Source organism: Podarcis muralis, chromosome 6 (genome assembly GCF_964188315.1).
Source record: "Podarcis muralis chromosome 6, rPodMur119.hap1.1, whole genome shotgun sequence".
NCBI classification, from domain to species: domain Eukaryota; kingdom Metazoa; phylum Chordata; class Lepidosauria; order Squamata; family Lacertidae; genus Podarcis; species Podarcis muralis.
The window spans coordinates 35,550,606-35,577,675 of record NC_135660.1 but is presented as its reverse complement, the minus strand read 5'-3'; the positions used below and the strand labels follow the sequence as shown (position 1 = coordinate 35,577,675).

Here is a 27,070-nt window from a genome sequence, read left to right as displayed (position 1 = left end):
CCCTTAATGTAGCCTCTTGTTCCTCCAGCCAGTGAAGGCCAGAGTTATGAACATGCACATGGGGATAGCTCTTCCATGTGGTTATTTGTTTGTTAGTTTGCATATACTGCCCAATATCCTGGAATTCTAAACTCGTGAGAGCATAAGAGATAAAATGAGATTAGATGAGAGGAACTATGTCTGTCTATCCAAGCTATGGCTGGTCCCAGAACTCCCTTGGCTCTCTACAATTTTCTCCTCAGACATTGTCATGAGGGACTTAGTTGCGGGGGGGAGGGGGAGGGGAGAAATAAAAAAGCCCTCACAGGATGCCTCTGCTGCGATTACAAACTTATTCTCTATAATTTTAGAATAGTCGTACCTCGGGTTACAAATGCTTTGGGTTACAAACACTGCTAACCCAGAAGTAGTTGCTCCGGGTTGCGAAATTTGCCCCAGAATGAGAATGGAAATCATGTGCTGGCAGTGGGAGGCCCCATTAGCGAAAGCGCACCTCAGGTTAAGAATGGTTTCGGGTTAAGAACGGACCTCCGGAATGAATTAAGTTCGTAACCCGAGGTACCACTGTACTATGTATGTTCCTATACATATTAAAAAGTAAGGCTATTGTAATGCTGCAAATTGCGTGACCACCAGTAGGTGTCCATGCCCACTCTGGCATGGTAACAGCATGGTAGGCAAGCGAGCAAGCAGTTTGGGCTCAGGTGAGCTGTTTAGTGGAGGGGGAGAGCCGCTTCACAGAGAGGTCTGGCAAAGCTATGATGGGAGGGTGAAGCTGAGAGAGGATAGGCAAGGGAGTAGTTGAGGTGTAAAGGGAGGAGCGCCCGCTTGTTTGCTCACTCCAGAGATTCCCATTGCTTGCTGCACTAAATGCTGTGCTCACCCTGCCCTTCAAAAAGTAAGGTGCAGATGGGCATGTGGCTTGTTGGATCAATGGCCTAACTTGTGCTTAGCCATATACTGTATCTATATCTCTTGTGCGCCTGCTGCACCTTGTAATTAATCTGTGCTTTGCCTCTGTACCAATCTGTTTTATGCCTTGAAGACTTTGGCAGAAACTGAACTGGGAGTTTGAGTTCTTTGTCCGGCAGGGAGGGCCAGGACAATGGCTGTAAAACTCTCTTCTTGAACTGCCCTAGTGCATATCCAATATAATGAGTGATACGCAGCAGCAAAACCATGCCAGACTATTTTACATAACTAAAATGTTGAATATATCTTTTCAAAACAACGACATGCAGATTTTGTGTTTGAGCTCTTTTACACCTTGGCTTTGAAATTCAAATCAAGGGTCTGAATTAGAAACATAGGAAGTGAAAGCAAACTTCACCCATAATGACAGCTTCCTGAATTTGCCAGTTGGCAGCTCAGCTGGGGTTGTGTAACTATGGTAAATGAGCAGTATAAACCTGTCTGACCAAAAATGATTCATGAAAAGGACAAGAGGCTAGTTGTGGTTATTGGCTCTATTACTTCAGTTTGTGTGTTGACTGGAGGGTGAAATTAGAAACAAAATGTTAGTTTCCTAGAAAAAAAAGCAGCATTTACTGCATGGTGAATTGATAGCAAACCTGAACTAATTAATGCCTTTCAACCATTTGGAAAAAAACTTCTTAAATGGACTTCAAATTCTACACTAGGCTTCCTAATTATGGAATCCTACACCAATGTCCAGCTCTTTTTCACAACCGATGCAAACCATTTGAATATAAATAACTGAAGATTGTCTTGGGGGCAGTATCCAATTTCTCTTTGGAAATTTGTTTTTAACTGTTTTATTTATTGATGTAGTACAACAGGATGGTATTTGGCAACGTTTAACAGTTTTTTTGTTTTGTTTAATTATTCTTATTCTTATTCTTTGAATTTATATACCGCCCTATACCTGGAGGTCTCAGGGCAGTTCACATAAAAAGATCACAGTCTATAAAATAAAAATAAAAGTGATAACCCATTAATAACGCCCCCAAAAGAGCCACATTTTAAAAGGGTATGAGATGTTGATCGGGTCAACCAAAGGCCTGGTTAAAAAGGAACATATTTGCCAGGTGCCTAAAGGTGTATAATGAAGACGCCCGGTGAAAGTCCTTGGAGAGAGCATTCCACAGACAGGGGGCCACTGCAGAGAAGGCCCGTTCCTGTGTTGCCCTCCTCCTGACCTCTTGAGGAGGTGGCACACAAAGGAGGGCCCCAGAAGATGATCTTGGGGTCCAGGTAGGTTTAGAAATATCCCATATAAATTAATAAAGTAGGTATTTCTTCTCACTTCTCTGGAGCAGGACTGCAATCCTGCTCACCTGTGGTTCTCTGGGCTCCTGATGCTTTGGTACTCCATTGGCTCCAACCAGCAATGCCAGGGATGTTAGGAGTTGTCATCCACCAACATATGGAGGGCTACAGGTTAGCCACATCTACCATACCTGGGGGTTAAGTCCTATTGAACACAGTAACACTTACATCCCATTAGACAAATACAGGGTTGTACTGCATAGGAACTAGCGATGGAATGCATCTCTCTGACGTAGACGTCCACTAGTGCAAGTGGGGGAAAGGCCATTGCCGAGTGGTAGAATACGTGCTTTCTATGCAGAACGTTCCCAGGTTCAATCCCAGCATCTCCAGTTAGGGCTGGGAAATACCCCCGTCTGAAACCCTGGAGAACTAGTGCCAGTACAGATCAGACTCAAAGATGAAATCCAGAGAAACGTGCAAGAAGATGTCCTGCTGCAAGTCTTTCTCCCTCCCATCTCCCGCCACCAGGAAATATGCTCAGCCCAATGCCAAAGGGACCTGAGAAAGAAGTAAAGCAACACCCTACCACTGCAATACATAAAAGTCCTTCTGTTTCACAGCTAACACACCAGGGGGACTTGCACCCCAGCAGTTTCTTTCAGTGGTGGCCACATGTTCAAAGTTGGGCTGACCTGTGATTTGAGTTTCTGGAAGGATTGCTTCCTCCATCCTAGGCAGATTAGGTTAGTGAATTTGAGGTTTAACTCTGCAGTTTGTGGCATTGCTTGCTTGGGGTTTTAGTGCAGAGGTAGCCAACGTGGTGCCCTGCAGATGTTGTAGGACGACAACACCTACCAGCCCATTACAATGGCACAATGATAGGAGCCGTAGTCCAATGATAGCTGGAGAGCTCACACTGGCTACCTGTTTTAGTGGACGGAGTTGAACCAACACCTCATTAAGACAGATGCAGCTATTGTAATGAAGCTACCTGTTGCACTCCAGTTGTTTCAGACTGTGGATGGTGTCAAATTCTATCATGGCAAAAAACAGACATATAAGGCAAGGAATCTAGGCAGGAGACAGACTTAGGCTTGACTGGAGCTGAGCTTCGCAGTTCAGCTGGGGTGAATGCAAGGTGGGAGGGACATTGAATCTGGTCATGGTGTGGCAATCAAAGTTCAAAAACCTGTAATGTGATTCCCAAACACCCCTGATGCCCAAACACTACTTTGCATTGCTTTCCAATTTATATGCAGAAAGGTTTGCTTGTAAAATACCTGGTAATGTTGATGAAGTTACTGTGTCCATACTCTCCCTCCCTCTGCTGAGTTGCTATCAGATAGTGGCTCCATCGCACAGATCCTGTGAGATTCCAAGGAAATACAAAGGATGCTAAACCTACTGTTATTCTCCTCCTCCTCCTCCTGGTCTTTCTTCCCTTGAGTTTTGAAGTCAGTAAAATGCCACTGCTCTACTTTTCCACTCTGTTGCTGTTCACCATCCACTCCAAGAGATTCCTTCTTTGGTAAATACCTGGGTGTATGCATAAGGTGGAGGAATCTGAAACTTGCAGACAGGTTCCCAAGACCGTTCCTGTTTAATAATTTTACCGGACCTTGCCTTTGTTTGGTAAGAGGGTGTGGATCTGTAGAACTGAGCATAAACGTAAGCAGCCACATTTTATCAGGTTTTAGCATGTCAAGTGAGTCTTTGTCTGACCAACGGGAAGGAAGGGGAGGTGGGAAGAAAAAAAGGGAGGAGGGACTACTGCTCCTTCTCTCCATTGGATGCCTCCCGTTTCCTAATAAGAGCCCTACTGGATGCAAATAAAGGCCTCTAGTCCAGCATCCTGTTCCCTACAGTGACTAATCAGTTACCTATGGGAGGTCCCCAAGCTGGACATAGGCAAAATAGGCCTCTCTTCTGGAGTCATTTTCCAGCAAATAGTATTCAGAGGCAAACCGTCTCCAATAGGAGAGGTAGAACACACTCCTCATGACTAGCAACCATTGATAGCCTTTTCCTCCATTAGCTGTGGTGGAGGGCAGCTGTAGTCCAAAGCATTTGAAGGGCTCCAGGCTGGGGAGGGCCTAGACAACAATCTGTCCTACGGAGAGTTGTTAAAACCTCACCTGCTGCTGCTGACTTGAGAGTTCTGAAGCCGTCGCCTATGAGATCATAATTGGAGAGTGATGGAAAACTTGGCATTCAGCAGCTCTGAACAAACCTAACTAACTTCTAAGCTCAGTCTTCAGACAACTGGAAAACCTTCAGGCAACTGGGGAAAACACAGGCAAGGAAAGGACCAGGAAAACCAGAGTACTTAATTTTACAGGATATGCATTCCTCACACCTACAGGTACCCAGGGATCAATCAAGACGGGTAACATTTAGGCGCAAGTCTAGTGGAGCATCAACTTTTTTCACGTCTACCTTAAACTCTACATTTCTATAGGTTCCATTTCTCTGTGGTTTGTGTCCTCAGATGAACTAACATTTTAGTTCCAAGATAAACCTGAAAGGTATTAACATTAACACTGCTCCCCCCTCCCAGTTTGTCTTCTTTCCTCTAGATGCCAGCTGTTCCATTGGCTTTTCTTCAGCTGATTCCTTCTCGTGACTAGTGCATACTGCTGCAGGGGTACAACAGAGAGGTCAATTTAGAAATCACTTCAACATGCAGAGAAAACTCTTAGGTAGCCGATCAATAAAGATTGCAATGTCTGTGGTGCCAAGTTCTCAGGAGTGAAATCTCTTTACTCAAGGCCAGTACAGCACCACACATTACTCTGCTCAGCTTGATCGGAATTGCTTTCCTGAAGAAAAGTTCGGCACTCTCTGCAGGAGAGCCATGGGATAAGTTGAATACAGCGTTGCACTAGGTCAACCAAGAAGACCCAGGTTCAATTCACTGTTCAGCCATATTGTTACAATGTACTGCCCTCAGTTCTTCGGAGAAAATTGTTCTGCAAAGACGATTTCAAATTAATATATTCTGACTATTTGCCGAGGGCCCTCTCAAGAGTTGCTGAAAGATAACTTTACAATGTGGTGCCTTCCAGGACACTTGTTCAAAATAGAGGACCGTTCACCTCCACTGCGGGTATATTCAAGAGGCACAGTTAAAGTAATGTCCAACAGCCCCTAAGAAAAGGCATTGGCTTCAAATTTATGCATACATTTAGTTGGTTACTCCTAAATGACAAAGGAGTCCTAAATAACTTAGCATTAAGAGATATAAAACTCTGCACCATCTCACCCTACTGATCCCTTTCCCTACTCTCTTGCCCCCTTTTCCCACCAGGACAATCTACCATCAACTCTCCTGCATGAAGGCTTCTAGGAACGGGAGACAGGAGAACACCCCACCCCTAGATTTGCTCCCCTCACCACACGGTGATCTACTGCCCTGTTGGAAGGATTCTGATGTATTTTAATATATTAGTATTGTTTATTGTGTTTTTGAGGTATGCACTTGAATATTACTTGTAAGCTGCCTTGGTAGGATTTAGATCTTGAAAGGCGCATGATAAATATAACTAATTGTAATAAATAAAACAACTAGTTGGCAATAATAGTCACAGTTTGATCATCGATAGAATTGCTAATTCTTCCCTCATCCCCCAACAAATTAACACCATATGACTTTCACACACAAGTGGTGCAGCTCGTTTTGCCACTATAAAGGAGTCTGCCTTTATAAATCAGCAGGAGGAATGCAATGTATTCATAGAATCATAGATTTGGAAGGGACCCCGAGGGTCATCTAATCCAACCCCCTTGCAATGCAGGAATCTCAAGTAGTTCATACAAGTAAACAAATGGAAACGTCATGCTGCTAAACTGCATCCCATCAGAATGCACGCCTGCAGATGAGAGGGCTAGAATGGCAAATAGAAGCATATGGAATACAGGCATGCTTGCACAATGAGAAGAACCAGGATGTGACCTATCATTTCCAGTGCAAATATTGACAGGTACAACACCCAGCTGTTACGTTATGGAATGCAGATCAAAGTGTAGACTGGAAGAAGCTGCTAAACTACACAATAGAGGCTGGCTTGCATCTACTTGCTACTATGCTCATTGGACAGGCTATCCAAGATGGTCCTGCCTCCTCAGTTTAGGAAAGGGGACAGAATTACAGATTGCATTCCGCAGTGTGAGTATCCTTTCCCTGTCCCCATTTCCTGGGCTTATTTCAATATGTAAAACAATGCTGATGCTATTCAGCTCTGAACAGTTGTTTCAGGGGCTATTACTACTAGGTGTCAGTGACAGGGACCAATGGATCACCATGCAATTCTTCAAGAACAGAGGCGCCCAACACTTTACAGAATAGAAAATGCTCAGGTTTCAGAGTACATCTCTGAACATGCTACTAGACTGCCCAGTAGGAACAGACACTGTCACAACCAGGAAATCTCACACATTTAAGATTTAATAATAATAATAATTATAATAATAATAATCAAAAAACAACAAGTGTGTGCATTATACGCAAGGTCTGTTATCAGTGCTCTTGGTTAGCCGTTTGCTCTTTAAGTGTCAGAGGGTTGAAGACAGAGGATGCAGTGTGGATGAAAATCCCATCTGTGACACTCTGAGAGGGAGGGAGGAAGGAAGGAAGGAGGTAAGGGACTGGAGAGGGTTCAGAACCGGACAAAGGTGGCATCAATCTGCCGGACAGATGGAAGGGCCAGCATGATTTTGCGTCGGTACTGGGGATCTTTTTGCAGTGGGTTTCCCTCCAGGTAGACTGTTTCCAATTTCTTGGCTCCTTTCAGCTCATCCAAGTCACTCCAACACTCAATGAGGTTATCGTTCATCTGGGTAAAACACACACAAAAGAAAAGTGCCAGCAATTCTTGAGCGTCGGTAAAGAATAGACTCTTAATCTCAGGGTCGTGGCCCTAGATGGGCCAGGGCTTTTCCTATTAAGTTGGATGGCACAAAAGGAATCCATGCTGCTGCAGCTCCCACAAGGCTGGTATAATCTAAGGAGCAGCCCTAAGGCCCAACAAGCGTCAAGGGTGGGGACAGGAGGATTCATGCTTGTTCCTCCTTTGACTGGATTGAGAAGCACGTGGTAGACTTAATTATTTGAGCCCAGTGCTTCCCATGCTGTGGCTCTCACACACATGCAAATTCAGTGTATGGGAATGACATCCGCTCTCCCCAAAACACAGTACAATAATTTTGTTTGAGCGCTGTATTAAAGGTGCCTTTCTGGATCCCCAATTTCTGACCACTTGGAAGGACAGCCTGGAATTAAAGTTCTGTCACTGCAGAACTTTAGAGAGTTGGAAACTCTCTCACACCATCAGAGACTGAGTACTAGATCAGGTTATCGGGGTCTTAAGCCACCATTCTAAAAACTTAAGAACAGCCTTCTGATTCAGACCAATGTCCCACCTAGTCCAGCTCTTCCTGTTCGGAGAGTAACCAACTAGAAGCTTGCAAGCAGGACATGAGCACAACAGTACTCTGCCCACCTATGATTCCCAGACCAACACTGCCTCTGACAGTGGAGGCCAAACATAGCCATCATGCTATGCTGCTGGTCCGTAAGCACTTCTTGGTCTCCCTCTCATAGACTTACCCAAAATTCTTGGAGCTCTGTTAGATGGGTAATATTTTCAATCTTTTTGACCCTGTTGGCCGCAATGTCCAGCATTGTCAATTTATTCTGAAACAAGCATAAAGAAAACTTTAGTCTCTATTTTCATTCTTGTCTTCTTGCAAATTGTGCATCCTTGGACAAAACATGAATTAAGGGACATGCCATGTAGCAAAATAGCCAAAGTTCATCAACCATACATACTGCAGAGTCAACTGCTCTCCCTAAGGTATAACCCTACTTGACCTTTGGCATCTAAACATCAGGATTGGAAATTTTTACTGAACTGGCCAGAACTAGCAGGCCAATTTTGGACATAAACTCAATTTTCTTGGATAAATATAACGCCTCAAGAGAAAAGCACAACCCACTTCCCAAAATACTACTAGTGTGCTGGAATTACCTCAATATTGCTTTATATAACCAAGCATGGCTTAATACTCTATGCTTCTCCTTTTCCCACAGTACAAAAATTACAAGCCTTTGTTTGTTCCCCTTTGGCAGAAACTCAGGTTCACATTGCGCATCATCCTTGCTGGTCTTCTGCTTCCTCACATTGGTTTCCTTACTTCTATCCAGTACTGTTGCCAAAATTATTTACCTCTCTTGTAACTGACCACATTAACACCCTTTCCTAAATCCTCACACTAGCTTCCTCTTCACCACACAAGCTTCTTTTTCTTACCTTTAAACCCCTCCATGGCCTTCCTCTCTTTATCTCCACACACTTCTATCCAGACATATCCCTGCCTGTGGCTTATAGTCATCTATCCCAATCACCTTCAGTAATCCAAAGGTCTCCTGCTCCCTCAAAAGACTCTGCTTACGCTTACACACACGCACACGCACACGCACACACACACACACACACACAACACACACAACACACACACCTCTGTGCTCTCCTCATTGCCGTATCCTTCAGCTGCCATTCCAGGGTGTCTCTATGATGCAACTCCTTCCTTCCTCAAAACTCACCCGTTCCATGAAGTCATTAGAACAACCACCTAGTCCCAATGCTCTACTGAAATTAAGCCTATACATGTGTAACTTTCCATATTCCCCCATTTCTGTCCCCTTCCTCTGTTGCCTCCCTTGCGTCTGTGTCTAGTTTATAAGCTTCTTGGGGTAGAAACTTGACTGCTCATTCTTTGTAAAATGGCATGTACAAGGATGGCACCAAATAAATAACAATAAATAGGCAACTCACATTGTTTTCCAGCCCTTCAATGACTTCTATGCCATTATGGCTAAGGTACAGCTCCCTCAAGTTCCCCAAACTCTGCAGCCCTTCAATCTTGGTCAACCGATTGCTCTAGGGTGGTGATAAAAAATAGATTAACATGACAGAACCAGACTTTTCAGGTAAAACACTTACATGTCTCTCTACTGAACTCACTGTATTTGCACAGCACATTTTATACAAGTCTCGGAGTCATTGTGCAGCTGTACAATATCACGTATACACCTTGGCCCATGCACATTACTTTATGTTTTCAGTAACCCTTTGCATAATTTCTGATGCAGTTCGAACAAACAATGTATTAAAAATCATATATTAAGAGGAAAGCATGCATGAAAATGAAAATATTAGTGACAATATCATACCAAAAATGCATTAGGAGAAATTGCTTGTAAAAATCTGTACATTAATCAAAACTGTATACACAAATGTGTTTATTAGAATAAATTCACACTAAGATGCTGAAGAATTTTCATTTTTTTCAATTGCAAATTGCTGAAGAAATGTAGAGAACTCATTTTAAGACTGGAAAATGATAAGCTGAGAGAACTGGTTGACAGTTCCTTCCTTCCACAATCTGAACTATAACTATGATTGCCTCCCTTCATTCATAGAGGTTACTGGTCTTTTTGTCATTCTAGTTTTGAAAGGTCTAAACTGCTGCAAAGTTCATATGAAGGAGAAAAGCAGACATGATAAATGAATAAATAAATGGAATGGGAAGTCCAGGGCTGATACCTGTATACTAAGCACTGTTAAGTTTGTCAATGCATCCAGGTTCTGAAGCTTGGTGATTTTGTTCTTTCCCAGAAACAGGCTGTCCAGATTAGTCAACGCATCAATATTCTGAATTGCCTGCAAATTGACCACAGTAAACATTACAATCCTTGATTCTAGCAAGCAAACCTCTTGCAACACATTCACTACTTAGTAAGACTGTAGCACAGTCAATTACCCAATATCGCCCCACCCACTCCTTTATCACAAACTTGTATACTGAAGGTGGCTCATGAGATGATTCAGATCAGAAGTCTCATGCTGTATGACTGACGACTTCAACTTTGCACTGGCCAAGCAAGCTGAACTAACACAGTATCCATAGTTAAGCTGTGGGAAAATGCTGCAGAATAGCAACTTTCAGTTTCAAGTTTGAGTTCTTTGTCATTTGGACTCCCAAAGAAGCTCTGAGAAGAAATTTCTTAAGAAGGCAGAATCTTTAGGGCGGCTCACTCAGAACAAGTGGCCTACAGAATCCCATTAGCAGGATGTACCTTCTTAATTATTAAGCACCTGGGGAATCCATGTGAAGCTGGAACAATGAGATAATTCCACCTGGCAGAATATTCAGGGGTGGAGACAGGGTCAGCATTGTCAATAAAAGAAATAAAAAGTATCTTATGTTTAAAAGTATTTTTCAAAACAAGTGATTACATGAAGGGATTGGAAGACAACATGCTGACTATCCAAGATAAATAGTTATTAGTCATTTTATTTCACTGATGTTTCATTATGTACTGGAACAGAGAATATTCTGCTTATCTCAAAATTTCATTTCATCTTCTAGCTTGAGTTGCCACTTTCACATAACTAGTTCCACTCAACTTCTTGTTGCTTATCAGCTGTTTACCCTACTTTCATTATCTGGGGGGGGGGGGGGGGCTTTTTCCTAAAATCACAGATTCTTAATGTACTATCTGATCTTGCCAAGTCTACAGTTTGGCTTTCTTCCACCTTCAAATCTATGCTGTCAGTAGTATACAGTTACAAGCCTTTGTTCCTCCAGTACTTTTCAAAGTTTGGGTCCCCTTATGTAACAATCTGAAATTGTCTTTCAGTGTGGTGCTTGAAAGAACCATGTGCCAGCCACAATCAACACTGTGATGAGTTTCCCTCTTGCATTTTAAAATGTTTTTCTTGAGTTATTCTCAGAAGGGGGAGCAACACATTTTTTAATAGAAATCAGGGAGGCATTTGGAGGCCAAATGGACACTTCTTCCATGCTTCTTAAGTCTCCCTCTGGAAGTCACTGTTGCAGTCAGCACATTTGCAACCTGAAAGTTTTTACTTCTCCCCACTCCTGTCTGATATGGCTGATTTCTCAGCTATACCAATGACGGATCCTTACAGACCACCATCAAATACCTACCCTGATTCGATTAGATCCCAGCTCTAACATCTGTAATTGCTGTAAGTTGCTTAGGTTCTCAATTTTGATGATTTTATTGTTCACAAGAAAGAGTTTCTTTAACTGAGTGAGCTGGTCCAGCCCCTCGATGTGTCGTAGAATGTTAAATGACAAATCCAGGACCCTAAACAGGAAACAAAGGAAAATACTTTAAAATGCAGACATCTTCTAAGGCATAGCATCCCAATCTTGCTCCAAAGAGCTCATAGTGCTATATATGTAGCTGGTTCCTATTTTACCTTCACAATGACTCAGAAGTGGGCAGTGGCGTAGCGTGGGGGGTGCAGGGGGGGCCAGCCGCACCGGGCGCAACATCTGGGGGTTAGGGTTAGGGTGTGCAAATCCACGGGTTAGGGGGCGCAAATCCACGGGTTAGGGGGTGCAAATTACTTGCCTTGCCCCGGGTGCTGACAACCCACACTACGCCACTGGAAGTGGGGTATGATGAGAGAGTCTGGGACTGGCCCGAGCTTCATGGCTCACTGGAGGTTTGAACTTGGATTACCCCAGTCTAAATCTGTAACTTCTCTCTTTACACCAAGGGGGGCGGAGGGAATCTGTGGCCTTCCATATGTTGTTGGACTCCAATGACCATCACCTCCTCCAGCAGAATGGCATGATGGGGATTGCAGTCCGGCAACGGATTGAGGAAATCAAAGGGCTTTGTATATACTGGCTGAAAGAAGCTGATAGCTCGTACTCTCTCTTTATATGAGCAACAAATATGGCCACTCAACCAAAAACCATGTTTTGTACTAAGTAGGCACAATGTCTGAAATAACAATGGAATGGTGTCTGCATGAAGCCATTGTCTTACATACCGGTAGCCATGCAAGTTACAATAAGATCTATGGTCCAGGAAAAAAAGAAGCATGTTACAATGAGGACAGCCATTCTGAGAGAGGGGGACAAACATGGGAACATCTCTCACTAGTACTGAAATAACTTTCCTGGATTCCAGGCCATTTCCAAGACAATTCAAAGTGCTGGCAATTACCTTTAAAACCTTTAAAGCCCTATATAGCCTAGGTACTCACTCAAGTTCTGTCAGGGCCTCCAAGTTCTCAATCTTTCGAATCTGATTGTCATAGAGATCCAGTTCTCTGAGACTTTGCAACTGTTCCAGATTCTCAATGCACTTAATCAAATTCTGACGGAGACAAAGAGTCTGATGTGTAGAGAGAAGATAAACAAAGGATGTAAAAACAATAACGCACAAGTCTCACTCCCAAGAGATGCACTTAATACGGTGTATGAAACAGCTTTGAAAATAAGTTCTCTGCAGGTGGACGCTACCCTCACTCAAATTATTTGTTCTTCTCCTGCTCCTCCACCAATTCTTAATATCTCCACCCATTCCCCACCAGATGAAGACTCCTGCAGTGGCCAAAAAGGGTTACTTTTAGTGTATTTTTTATCTTTGTTGGAAGCCGCCCAGAGTGGCTGGGGAAACCCAGCCAGATGGGCGGGGTACAAATAATAAATTATTATTATTATTATTATTATTATTATATTACTGTGCATTTTCACTGGGGGGGGGGGCACGTTGTTGCCAATCCTGGCAGTCTTTGGGCCAGGAGAAAATGAAATTTCATCTATAGCACACCACTGCACAGCCCAGCTAAGGAGATAGTGAATCAAACTAAGTGGTACAAATTACTGGATCTTCCAATGTCCTTTATAAAGCCTAAAAACAACTGTGTTCAGGTCAATGAGGCTTGCTCTCATGCCACTTTCCAGCTTAAAATTGCCCTTGAAGTGGATATTAGCCCCACTTGGGAAATATTACAAGTATCTGTATTGTGTCTACCTTTTCTCAGGGTGAAACTATTAGTAGCTCTGTGTGTGCATGAGAATTTGAATTGGAGGAAATGCTTAGGGTATGGTGAAGGGTTGAACATTCCTGCACCCAAGCACTGCTCCCTTGAGTTAATTCACTCAGTGGCTGATTTCAAATTTGCTTTTTAAAGAGTTTGGGAGATCCAGCCATGGTCCTCCTCCACATGCAGCTGCTGAGTGACCTTGGGCTAGTCACACTTCTCTGAAGTCTCTCAGCCCCACTCACCTCACAGAGTGTTTGTTGTGGGGGAGGAAGGGAAAGGAGAATGTTAGCCGCTTTGAGACTCCTTCGGGTAGTGATAAAGCGGGATATCAAATCCAAACTCTTCTTCTTCTTCATATGTAATATGACCCACAGTGGAATGCTACTAGTGTACTTCTGGGTGCCCTCTGCTTCCCTCTTCTCAAATGCAGCCTTTATTCCATTATGCTGCATCCCTCTAGCTAGAGAAATATAGCAAAGTACTTTGGCTGCCCTGCATACTCTCAGTTACACAACCCTTGCAGAGCCATATCATCTCAACTAGAGAGGGCTCCTTAAGAGTCTCACCTTCACTTTCTTGAGCACCTCAAACCCTTCAATCTTGCCAATTCGGAAGTGATTCAGATCAACATCCTGAAAGGCAATAAAAAGCCACAAGCCGTCTTAGTATTCACACAAAGGTTTATTTCAACATTACTTCAAAAGTAGCATGAAGGTAGATTGTAGGCCTATAGCATGCGGGTTGCAAGGGTGGGTGATACCATCACAGTGTGCAGAAAAGCTGGCCTTTGTTAACTAGATGAGAACCTTCAAAGCCCAAGGGCCTTCTGCTTAGAGAGAAACAAATCAGCACAATTGCTGTGCAGGATTCGTATCTCTTTCCTAAAAGAAGAGGCTCTATGCTGAATATATTACATCTTTTTCAGCAATCAGGAACACAAGGATTTGGCCCTATTTTTCTTCTGTGGGACAAGCCCAGCTCCTCAACTTTGCCATGAAAAGTCAAATGTACACAGTGATGTCAATGCTAGTTCAGATGTCAGGCTAAACCCCTCCCCATGCATCAGCCAAGCAAGTTGGCTGCCCCCTCCCCTTTTTAAAAAGCACATGTACATTTATGTAAATATGTAAACAAATGTACATCTGTCAGCACACAAAGCCACCCAATTCTTCCTTCTGGTTACATTACTACCATAGTACAGTGGTTCCTTGGTTCTCAAACAAAATCCATTCCAGAAGCCCATTTGGCTTCTGAAACATTCGAAAACTGAGGCGCAGCTTCCCATTGGTTGCAAGAGCTTCTTGCCCTCAGCGGAAGCCACATTGCACACTTACTTCCAGCTTTTCGGCATTCGAGAACCGAAACGTACAACCATCAAGGCGTTCAGGAACCAAGGTTCCACTGTAATTAAAACATGCTTTGCAACTATATGCTTATAAATACACCGTGTGTGCCACTTGCTTTTGCATTTTGGGGGATGAGACACACAGAGCAGGCAACTAATTCCTTTTTATAGTCTTCTGTAGGGAAAGTGGAGCCCTTTGACATGCTGTCTAATCAAAAGTTTTCCACCATACCAACGGATCTGAAAACAGCTTGACAGTGCAGATCTTCAAAGACAAAAAGGAGAATGGCAGATGCCTCTACCCCTTTTTGTATCAACTTTCCATCAGCAAAGTATCTTGTTGCCTTTGAAGCTCTCTTCCCCAATTTCTCTGCTGTTGTGATCCAGCTCTTCTCATACCAAGTACCTGCCCCACCATTGCCCTAGATCTCAGCACAGAAACAATATAGACATTTTAAAGGGGGGAATCTGTTAACTCTTGGAAAGAAATGCTTAATCACACAGGCTTCAGAGTTCTTCCTCTGTGGGCCCTTCCCATGTATTGCTACAATGTAAATTATATCTACATTACCTCTGCTTCTGGATCCAGGCTAATCGTCTCCATATCCACTGGCGTCTCGGCTTCAGCTGCAATAGAACAAATGCACTCTGCTTAAAGCCCATGCTGCTCATCAACTGAACTCAAGCTTGCAATGTCAGCTCTCCCATAGGAGAAAGAATGCCTTCAAAAAAGAGAGGGAACACCTAACGTATTCAGAGTGGATTAGGCCTCCTAACCTGGTGGTCACGTTGCCAGTAAGAAGTGTGATATACACTGAAGGAAGCAATACTGATGAACCCTTAAAAAAAAAAAAAAGTACATTTACAACACTGCACTAACAGAAGTTGTGCTTCAGTGGCTAAAGGAGGAAAGTCATAGCCGGCAAAGTGGCTAATTGTACAAACTATATAACTGTTACCAGAAATGTTAGATTAGTCATCAGCCATCTTTGCAGCCCGCTCCCTTTGGGTAACATGGCACAGCTCTTGGAATGGAAGAAACAAAAATCACAAGGATTATCTGGTGGCAGAATACCAATTTCTTGGTCTAGTCACCTGAAGAACTACAGCCACATTCTTCATGATTAAAGTCAGCCAGATATATCTGCAAGCTGTATTATTAGGTCTCACTTTTTTCATTAGAGTACACTGGGAACCTGGTATTACCAGCTGTCTGAAGAAACTGTTTTGCTGCTTTGATCCCCCCCCCCCTTCAAAACTCAACCTCGTTCCTAAATGCAATTCTCACTCTGTATGCATGAGTGGAGGTGGACTTCAGAGATTTGTGCTGAATAATTCATGCAAGCTTTCCATTTGGCAGGTGGGTGGATTCTCTCCTTCACGTAATGTTCAGCAACATAAGCCCTCTTCAGGCGTTCAAGCATCAACACAATGAGCAGGAACAAGCAGGGAAAAAGGGAACTCCAGGTGTATAGCAATTTCCATCAAGTTCACCAGCCACTATAGTAAACAGAAGCCGGTATTGTGATTCAAGTACTTGGTGGAAATTGTTATATAAAACATGTTCCCAATGAAGGACGTTTCCAAAATGTAGCAGCCAAGCAACTGTAGTTTCTTTCTCTTTATTTCAAAACAAAGTTTGTCAGCAGTGCTTTTATTGGTTTTGTGGCCAGTTTTTGCTTTGGGAGAAGAGTCCAGGGGCTTCAATTTCCTCTGTCACACTCTCAGTTTCACCACCTTTCAAGCATGGAAGGGCAAACATTGACAGTGGGGAGCTAACTGTACTTGTGCAGGCTCCCCAAGCAATTTACAACCCTGAAATGTCAAGGTTCTTAGTTGTGCACAGAACCTGCACAAGTAAAGGGCGCTTCCTACTATAGATGTTGCTTTTCCAACACGTGGCAGGAGAAGCAAGCAGGGATGCAATGGAAGGGACAGGACTAACAGGCTCATCGCAATCTCCCCCTCAGACAATGACAAACTTCTGAATAAATAATGACTCAGGAAGGCTACAGAAGCCATTTATTCCAGCACACAGGATTTGCTGACACCCACCAAACCGTTTGCTACCCTCCCCTCTTGAGCTGGTCTTATAAACAACTCTGCCAGTTCCCCCTTGCTCTGTCTCAGGAGAGGGGAATCTTTAGCTCCCCAGATTTTGCTGAACTGCAACTTCCACCATCCCATTGGCCCCATTGGGGCTGAAGGGAGTTGTAGTTTGGCCAAAGGTGCCCCACACCTGCTCTCTTACATGCAAAGCCACCCTCTCTCCTCCAAATCCTTTTCTGCAAGCTTCCGCTCACAAATCATCAGCTACAGGAAGCAAGAAGGGCTAATGGAAAGAAAGGTGTGTGGAAAACAACTGGATGCTCTTGCCTATTTACTCTGCTACAGTCAACTTTTCCGCCCCCAAATTTCACACACATTCCCACCACCTGATAAGCACTGGATGGCTGATATGAACTGGATTTAACTAAATAGTTGTGCTAGCGGGAGCCAGCATGACAAATCCTGCTTACCTACCCCCTCCAAAAAATGAGTCCGGGGTGTGTGTGTAAGGTTGGGAGAACCCCCAAAGCAGTGTGTAGGGGAAAGAGAGGGGCATGTTCCCACCGTCAAGTAGAAATGCTTGTGCTGACAGAATGATCATAATAGCACTGAATTCATCTCAGTATATTTCATTCATGGACAAATACAGATAGCAATCCGATTAAATAAGAGTTGCCTTAGCCACCAGTGTTCTGAAATCCAGTAAAGCAAGAATTCTTGCATTTTAGGGATGAGCAGCATGCAGCTCCAACACTAGTCTACAAGCCAGCAGAAGAGAGAGACACTTTGCTGTGAAAATGTCATCATTCAGTTAATACTGAAACACATACAAAGCAACCACCTGCCCACCTCGCTTATTATTAATTTAGCATATATTCATGATCAAAGCGGTTGTCACAATCTGTTGGGAAGTCAGCTGACCTTTTTGCCACCATGTGGTTGAGGCTGAAAGCAAATTCCCTCTGAGTGCACCACAGGGACGTAGGCAAAGTAGAATAAAGGAGCTCAAAATTGTCAGAATGCCAAAACTGCACATGTGCAGGAGATGAAATACAGGCTGCAAGTCCTCAGCCCAAAACAAACTGGGCTGAAAGAAGCAGGCTGCTGTGCCAAACTTGCATGCCAGATTATGAACCCGCCCCAGGCCAGGATTAGAAAAAACCCAACAGTGGTCTTGGCAATTAATACAAAACTAGTCATTTGTGTAACAGTAGGCTATCTCAGCATTAGGAACACAATACTAGAGCTTGTTCCAATCATCTCAGTTACTCCCAGTTGCACCCATTGTGGCAAAGCAGTTTGTTCAGGAAGTTCCTGCCAGACTCACAGCCAGACAAATGCTGCCATTATGCCCAGATTGTTCAAAATGCATGATAGGACTGGGCGAAATATTGCCCAAAACTGGTATGAAGTTCACATCGTGATAATTATAATATTTGAGGTGGCAATATATCACAAATCACAATTTGTGTAAGAGCTAGGCAAAATCTGGTTTTCTACATCATGATAACTCGCAATGTTATCAGCAGCTAAACCTCACATTATCACCAGCTAAACATAATCATTCCACCTCAGATATTAATTGGTGCAACTGCCATATTATTAGCATGATACTCTAAAAAACTCTCGCTCTCCTGTTTCACAACTCCATATAACATATGCCATCTGAAATAGATCCCAGGAACAACTGATGTTTCTTATGCAATAGTTTGGAAACAATGGGCAGGATTCAACTAAGGCAGTGATCGCCAAAGTTGGCCCTCCAGCTGTTTTGGGACTACAACTCCCATCAGCCCTAGCTAACAGGACCAGTGGTCAGGGATGATGGGAACTGTAGTCCCAAAACAGCTGGAGGGCCAAGTTTGGCCATCACTGAACTAAGGGATCACACATTGGGGCTCCCCCCATCCCAAAATTGGCTCTTGAGGGTGCTGGGAAACCCCAGAACAGTGAATGGGGATCATTCCACCTGGTAAGCTGATATTCTTATGCAGACAGAACATTTGTAATAGTGTGATGTTCAATTCCACCCCAAATGTTGGATATCTCTTTAGCATACATGGGCTCCTTATGTAGTGTTACCTAACACAATCCAGCTTTATAACCCCTTCAAGGTGGGTAACTATAATTTGGTATGACTTGAGGCCACTGCAGGAATATACCTCTATATTGAAAGGTGTGCATTCATACAAAAATATCCACATTTTCTTTGTGGATATGTGTGTGCTATAACTAAGAAAAATGCTATTAGGATTAGCAAGAAGATGTATGACATTTTATAAACTTGCATGGGATGAAGAAGAAACATTCTGTTTTCCATTCAGTAGCAGATTAAGAAAAGGTGTATGCAACAAATAGATATTTTTACCCATGCTTATGCTTTGGATTCAGACAGACCACAGTGAGTTTAATTTCCACCATGTTCTAGTTTCGTTTGTTCTTATATGACTCTGCAGGTTATCCAAATGTAGCAAGTTGAAGCAAGCAGGGAAGCTGTCCATTTCTGCCTTGGATGACAGAGGACTTTTAATAAATGCTCCAGTCTGACTTTGCCTGGAAAAGCCCCAAATTAAACTTCACTGAAAAAGGAGCATATTATTACACCCGAGTAGCTTATTCTTGGACTTCCAAGTCAAAACAGAATGCCAGCAGAAAGTTCTAAAACATATTATGGGTGCTACACTGAATCAGAAGGAAGAGGTTGTATTAGAACAAGCATAGCTTGGATGAGTGAAACAGCCAAGACAGTTTCTTCAATAGTTTGAACTCTAACCCAGCATTAAAGTAGGAGCTCTCAAATCAAGCCAAATGCAAACAATTTTTCTGTAAAGTAAGAATTTCATCAAAATTGATTGATGGCCAATATTAGATTTCACAATAAAATTGTTACAGTAGCCTAAATACAAGAAAAGGTACTAAGCTTAAAGTATTAACCATAAACATCTTTTGTTTTGCGCTTCAATTTCAATTTAATTTTAAATCACATAAAAAACTGAAGATTAAAAAATTAGAGGAGACTTAATTGCTGTTCATTGGACACAGGCATGCCCAAACACCACCGTTTGCCTCTAAAAGATGGCATGCTCAAACATGTATTCCTGTAAGACTTTGAGGGGAGAAAATTACTGAGCAGACCCATTAGAGGTCATAAGCTCAAACTTCACTTTCAACAATTGTGAATCCTCTTGTGTTCAGCTCTTTTGAACCATGTACACCCTCTGCTAGGCAAGGAACTAACCAGCCACTTCTCATTACAAAGAGGCCAATGTGGATGCTATATGGAATGACAAAGACAGAAACAAAAATAAAAAATCTTGCTCATAGGAACTGAACAGCTATATTCTATCACAGTCAAGACATACAAAAGCATTGCTGGAGGCAGAGATACAGTGCAGTATGAAAATTACACCCCAAAGCCTGCAAGTATAGAACACTTGAATAAGGGGTGGTTAACCTATGGCCCTCTGGATGTCGGTGGACTCAAGCTCCTATATGTCCCAGTCAGCAGGGCCAGTAGTCAGGGATGATGGGAATGTTTGTTTAACATTTAGAGAGTACTGTTAGGGAACTGCCATCAGCTCAGGGGCGAGAGGGGGAAAGGTGGATGGATTACAGAGAGCCTCCAAAGATTGTGGGAAGCAGCACTTCCTCAGCGGAGGAAGGAAACCACGCCTCTAGTGGGGAGGAGATGCTGGGCTCGGAGGATGCAAGGCGGTGCCAGGACACCTTGCCTGAGCAAAGTGGGGAGGAGGGAGGTCCCCCTTTACCCAAGCCTTCCTTGCGCAGTAGGCTATTGCGCAGAGAGGGGAGGCGTAGGCTGGGGGTCAAGACACTACTCTGCTGGGGAAGATTTAAGGACCTTCCACTCTCAGATTCTAGTGAATGAGCAAGACATGGAATAGAGGCACTCTGCATTGTAAAGGTTTTTAGCACCAATAATAAAGCTTTAGAAAAGACCAGTGAGGCATCTTGCCTGATTGCTCTCGAGCAACCACCCGATAGCCATAACAAGTACCATGTTAGCTACTCCTGCTTTAACTCATCTCCTAAAGCTTTAAAGTGATGGGTTATGATATGTCTTCAAGTGTATACCAGCATATGATCTCTCTCTCTTGAATAACAGTTTACCTGTTGAATTCTCGCCATTCTGTTCATCCCTCAAACTCTGCTGACTGAGGTCTGTTACTATGCAAACCGTTTGCTTCTTCCCTTCCTCGTCTCCCGACTCTTCAGACTCAATCCTCCTGTCAACTGTGTAAAAGAAACACTCTGTAATTAAGTTTTATTTCTGGAAGGGAGCAAACAATGAGACACATATAAACTACTAATGGTATTAAAGCAGGTGTGGGGAACCTGTGACCGTCTTGCAGCTGCTGGACTCCAACTCCCATCAGAACGAGCCAGCATGACCAATGGTTAGGGATGACGGGAGTTGTAGTCCAACAACATCTGGAGCGGCACAGGTAACCTCTCCACTCATGCTATTGGAATTTCTATATTTGCAACATAAGGAAAGGGCAGCCTGCTCCTATGCATGCTTACTCACAAGTATGCCCAACTGAGTTTATCTGTTTCCAGAAAAACAGCCATGATTCTTTGTTGATTTTGCTGCAATAGACTAATAATTCATTATGGCATATAAGCTTTCAATGATTGAAGTACTCTTGTCCAAAAAGCAATTTATGTCACAATAAAATTGGTTAGTCTTTAAGTTGCCACAAGAGTGTAACAGGACTCACCCACAGGTATTATGCAGAGATGTCTATAGCCTTAAAACAGGATTCAAAGAACATTACTAGTTGGAATGCTCAATGCTACCACAAGCTACTAGCTAACTGGCATATTCACGCAGTGTCGAGCTAAAAGTTAATACATGACTTGTAATTGTTCTCTATGGATCCAAGTGGGGAGCATTTACCTTACATGATCTTTGTTTTTATAAATTACTGTACTACATTAGCCCAAACAAGGATTCTTCTTCTCAAACCTTCCTGGAAGAAACCTTATTACCAGATGCCCAAGGACTGTTCTATGGCAACTCAGTGAGAAGGAAAGATTACCCTGCAAAGATTTTTGTACATTTTCCTTCACCCAGTCTGCAGGTATAGATTATAATTACTTCATGTAACACATGGCATAGAAATCTTTCCGAGACACCACCACAGTCTTCAGGACTGCTTCAGATGTTATGAATTTCCTGCACATACTGTGTATGTGAGGAAAAAAGGACCAACCACACAGAGATCGCCGTGTGTGATCACTGCATACACATCTAGTTTGCCATATGTATCCAACATCACAAAGTCCCAACAGATGTTAAAGAAAAACAGTAGCTGTACAGAATCTGACAAAGAAACCTAAGTACCGTATTTTTTGCACCATAACACTCACTTTTTTCCTCCTAGAAAGTAAGGGGGAATGTCTGTGCGTTTTTATGGAGCGAATGCCTACAGGTGGCGGGGGGGATCTGCTGCAGTTGTGAGCAGAGGATCCATGGTTCCCCTTCCTTCCCTCCTCCGTGGCTCGCTTTGAAACAGCAAAGCGGGAGAAGAGCCGCTGAGTGGGGAGGAGAGAGGGACAGAAAGCCTGCTTGCTTTAAAGGAGCAAAGCGGGAGAGGAGAGGAGCCTTCTCCCCTTATACCCCTCTTCTGCATTATTAACAGCATCCTTTTCCACCCACCCCACGCATGTTCCTTGTCCCTTTAGTGCTTTTCCTTCCTTCCCCACTTAAAATGTGGTTACAAAGCACGGATCCACATGGATCCTCAGGATTTTTGCATTGGGCTACCCCAAACTTACCGTCAGATCACATGTCTGTGGCCACAGCATGAACCACAAAAATCATACATCCACGGTTTCGTTTAGAATATTTTTTTTCTTGTTTTCCTCCTCTAAAAACTATGTGCGTGTTATGGTTGGGTGCGTGTTATAGAGCGAAAAATACGGTATATCAAGCCTACATGGAGCTTACTTTAAAATCACCTGCTTAGGGACCAAGATGACTCATTTTTAAAATTTCTGTGCTTAATTTATATCATAGTAGATTTGATTACAGGAGGGAACTGGTACAGCAGGTATGGGCAAAAGGCATATCTATATCTACTAGTAGATCTCAGGATGATTAGCAGTAATTCAGGTAGGGTTTCTAAGCTCCAATTGTTAAATAAGAGAAACAACAAAAGAACTCTGCCCCAAATAAAATAAAATATTGGGCTGCTAAAATGAAGAAAGCTAACCAGAAGTGAACATTTGTGTTAAATAACTGTGAGCTCAGTTCAGTTCTATCGCTTCTCGGCCTTTTATTCTGCTGACAAGAAGCAAGTGTAGTGAGCTCAGTTCAGTTCTGGTACAGTACTGAAAACAAATCCTTAGGTTCAGAATGTGTTCAGAGACACCCTTTAATTATAACTGTACATCATTTGCACTTGCTTCTTGTCAGCAGATTTTGGGGTTCTAGTAAAAAACAACAACAGATCCAACAAGTGTGAACTCTGCCACCCCTAGATTAGAGCCTGCCCTAGGATGTTTTTGATTCAAATGTCAGATTAGCTTGCATCATAAACTTACTCTTTTCCCTATTTTTTGGCACATCACTCAGTCAGTCTTAATTTTGCACTTGATATAGGCATAATATTCACCTACCATATAGAGTTGCTGTAAGGCTTACTGAAACAGTGCATGTGAAGAAATTTCAGCTCTTAATTTTTTTTTGCTCTCTGCAGAATAGAATTAGTAATGACTGGGGAAAGTACTAAGACGCTAGGATGACTATTCCTACTGTCCTTCAATAGAACATAGAGAGGGTCAATAGCAGTGCTCTTTTGCACTACTGATGGAGCACCCATTGTGTTTTGTTTTCCTGGTCTCATGCCTTAATATGGTTACTGGCCTTTGGGATTAAAAGCCCCAGAGTAATATTTTTTCGTAATTCATAACCCATCATTCTTAAATACTAACAAAACCAGCAATTCCTCCTCAAAGGTCCAAGAACAGAGTTCTCCTAAATCATTTTCCTGTCCCCACAAAAAGCAGTCACACATTATTGTTCACAGTACAAGAGAGTCATACATATTAAAATTTCAATTCCTTCACTACCATAAAGAACACCTCAATGCACTATTTTCCAAGGTAAAGTAAAGCACTGAAGGGGAGGCAAGAGGCAGCATGTGAAGCAACTAATGGGGTCCTAAAGAATATAAAAAATCCCTCTGTGTGTCAGTTTAAACTGCGGACACCAAGGATTCCAGTGACCACTTAGTGGTACTGCTTAATCTGGCTGGAGGAAGGGTTATCAGGTACCTCTTCTTCGAAAAGATGTCACCTATTTAAAATTATATTAGCAATGTCACACAGATGAGAGATATATTTTGTAGGTCACGCAAACAGCGTAACAGAAGTCAGGCACCCAAGTGTTTTTTGAAAAAATAAATTTGCGGGGGGGGGGGGAGACCCAACAACCTGCATTAAAAAGAACATGCACTGGATATGGATTCGGGGAGGTTCTTACAGTCGTCCCCCCCGCCTCTGCTTTGCACACCACCACCCCAGTTTCCCCTGCCCAATACCATAATTCCACCATGCTTCCTCCCAATGCACCTCTCGCCCCATAAGTAGGTTCCCCGCCAACACACGGTGAGCCTCCTCCACAGCGCCCACCTCCCGCATAACGCCGACGCCCAACGGCTCCTGAACCGCAGCCTCCCCGCAACGGCCGAAGCCAACCTCGCCCGCCCCAACCCAGATTCGGACACCGCGCGCTACGGCCCGGCCTCTCACCCTCCATCATCTCTTGCGCGCCCTCCCCGCTCTCCGTCTCAGCTACCGTCGTCGCCATAACGCTTTCTACCCCCTCCCCCTTCCGGCATCGGACACAGCGCTCGGGACAGCCAATGGGCAGCTCGATCGGAACCGCCTGCATCCAATCACAGGGCCGGCTTCGCCGCAGCGGCTCCCAGGGGGGTTCTTGCGCCTGCGCCTGGACCCGCGGCCTTCTGGGAAATGTAGTTCTCCTTTAGGAGCCTCGGCGGCAAGCCAAGGAAATACAGTACTGGTGGAACAATCTCAGTGGGGTTGGATGGGCAGCGGACGTCCCCCGCGGTGCTTGTCGGTCAGCTGTAGGGACGCGCTGTCATGGTCGCCCCTGGATTGGGATGTGAAGGCTGGCTGTCTCCATGCCAGCAATCCGGCTGACAAAAAAATAAGAATTTTGGGGGGATGGGGAATGGGGGAAATAAGGGTGGCTAAAGGAAAAGGGCTAAACTCCATTTTCCCTGCCGTTCGCCCATCCCCGGAGATCTTGGGAGGAGGTGCTTGCACTTCCTGTGTTGGATAACTAGGTTTTGGTAGCTGATCTTAGTGTGTGGTTTATGGGCTCATCTGTTTTTCTTCAGCTTTCATTGCAATGTTATGGTGTTTACTCTCACCGCCAGAAGTTTGCCAAATATATCAAATGCATATAACTATGGATATGCATACACAAGTAGACCCCTGCTGGATCAAAGGAATATGCTCTACCATGAGGCAGAGTGAAGAAGCTGCCTCACAGCAAATTCGGAGGGGTGGAAAGTGGCTAGAAAGGTGTGCCACGTGGTCCGCCCTACAGCAACTAAGCTAGCTTGCTGCTCCAGCATAGCTGGAGCACCAATGAGGCGACCTGAGGCAACCCATCTTGGGTGGCCCCAAATCCCACACCAAGATCTGCTGAGAGGCCCAACAGTGTCAGTCTGCATTTTTAAGTACAAAAAGTATTGATCTGATGTGTAGAGATATTTCCTATTCTGATTAATTCAAGAGGGTTCTGGAAGCTTTTCTGTGTGAAAGAAACAAGCAGAAGGTTCATGATGTTTGTGTTATTCCTTTAGAGAAGCTGAATACAGCTGGCTTAAACTGGGTCTCTTATATCTTTCAGTCAAGGTCATTCTGACTATAATAATAGGCCAGAAGGAGCCTGGGTTTCACTTTATCATTCTATCTCTCTTCTGGTGTGGTGTTCTGTATATAGTGTTAAGCTTTAGCCTTATTATAAGTTATTGCAAGTTTAAGTTATGTCTGCTGCAACTGGATTTCTTATGGACAGTGGCAATCCTGAATGTATTAGATTTGTGACCATTATGCTCATTTGCCTTCAGTAGCAGTAAAGCTCTGTTGGATGAAATATTAATTGCCTCTGGTCTATTTTTTGGGAATCCTGCAATGTGTTTAAGTTTTTGCTCTGCTCTGCTCACTATACATTGGAGTTTTGCTCTGGATCACTATGAGTAGAATTCCATGACAGGTCATGTGCCCAGAATGTTTTTTTGCTGATCTGATGGCTTCCTGAGGTTGAGCGGAGTGCTGAGGAGGTCTGGCTGTACGGTGCCGGAGTGTTTGCTGTGAATGAGCGAAGGAGTAGCTGTGCCAGAATGCCAGTGGACAAGGAGGACCTGGAGAGTCTTCGTGGCTGGGCAGTGTGGTGGAGTGGAATCTGGCCTTGGTGATTTATGAGCTGGGAGAGCTGTAGCTCACCAACAGGCACATATTCCCACTGTCCAGTTCCTGGCATAGATCACCCACCAAGGTGACCAAAACAGTCTCTGTTCTATAGCCAGACTTAAAGCCAGATTGAAATGGATCTAGATAATCCGTTTCATCCAGGAAACCCTGTAGCTGACACCTTGCCAAAGAATGGAAGATTGGAGACAGGTTGAAAATACCATGGGATTCAAGGAGGTTTTTTTAAAATAATAATAAAAAAGAAATCTCACCACTGCTTCTTTTAGGAAGCTATTCTTGGGACTGAAGCTCAGTATATTGGCCTTCATCCAGCCCATCACTGCATCCAGGCACTGGTCCAGGACTCGCACAACCTCATCTGATTAAGATGTAATGGAGAAGAGCTGAATGTAGTCAGCACCAGCTTAATGATGACATCCTGCCCAAAGCTCCTAATGATTGTTCCCAGCAGCTTCATATAGATGTTAAAAAGCATTGATGATAAAATGGTGCCCTGATATGCACCATAGAGCCAATTAACACACCCACACCCACCCCATCTTACTCTCTGGACTCAACACTGCAAATAGGATCAGAAGCCCTGCAGTACAGTGCTTCCAGTGCCCATCTCACAGAGTTGGTCCAGGAGGGTACCCTGGTTAAAAGTATCAAAATCCACAGAAAGATCAAGAACAGTCCTACTCACTCTGCCCTGCTCTCAACAAAGCTCATCCATGAGGCACCCAGGCTGATTCTGTCCCACTACCAGGCCTGCACCTAGACTGCAAAGGATCTAGATCGGGGGTGGGAAACTGGATTGTTCAGTGGGCTGGATCTTTACCTCCTTCACCCCCATGGGCCACCTGAAAGGTAGACAAGGTTGCCTACCTGTCAATCATCTGGTGTCATAGTCTTCTGCCCTCTGCTTTCCTTTGCCTGCACAGTTTGAAATCAAATTGCAGAGCTTTGCCAGCTCTGATAATCAGCAGCAGTGGGTATGTTGGAAGACCAGCTGGCTTGCCAGCAGTTTGACTACTGTGGTTGGCCTGCTGCCAGGATTTGAGAACTTAGATGCCCCCCGGGGAAACTCCTTGCTTCT

The 27,070-nt window shown here is 43.7% G+C and overlaps 2 protein-coding genes across 5 annotated transcripts in view; both read right to left on the bottom strand.

Moving 5' to 3' along the window:
• ANO7 (anoctamin 7) overlaps window positions 1-6,516 on the bottom strand; it is a 39,597-nt gene extending 33,081 nt beyond the window's left edge. For 3 of the 4 annotated variants that reach the window (XR_003706884.2, XR_003706883.2, XM_077929969.1), the window contains exon 1: window positions 3,513-6,516. The gene's annotated coding sequence lies outside the window, so the exon portion shown is untranslated. The remainder of the gene's footprint in view (window positions 1-3,512) is intronic. The other variant, XM_077929970.1, reaches the window with a different exon arrangement.
• A 142-nt stretch (window positions 6,517-6,658) lies between these two features.
• Window positions 6,659-24,431, bottom strand: PPP1R7 (protein phosphatase 1 regulatory subunit 7). The gene is made up of 10 exons (XM_028730974.2): window positions 24,277-24,431; window positions 20,629-20,751; window positions 15,023-15,078; window positions 13,673-13,738; window positions 12,321-12,451; window positions 11,245-11,407; window positions 9,837-9,953; window positions 9,066-9,170; window positions 7,838-7,924; window positions 6,659-7,064 (listed from the first exon to the last, which is right to left on the bottom strand). The coding sequence occupies exons 1-10, from the start codon at window positions 24,416-24,418 to the stop codon at window positions 6,888-6,890; spliced, it is 1,167 nt and encodes a 388-aa protein (XP_028586807.2). The 5' UTR covers window positions 24,419-24,431; the 3' UTR covers window positions 6,659-6,887.
• Between the last annotated feature and the right edge of the window lie 2,639 nt (window positions 24,432-27,070).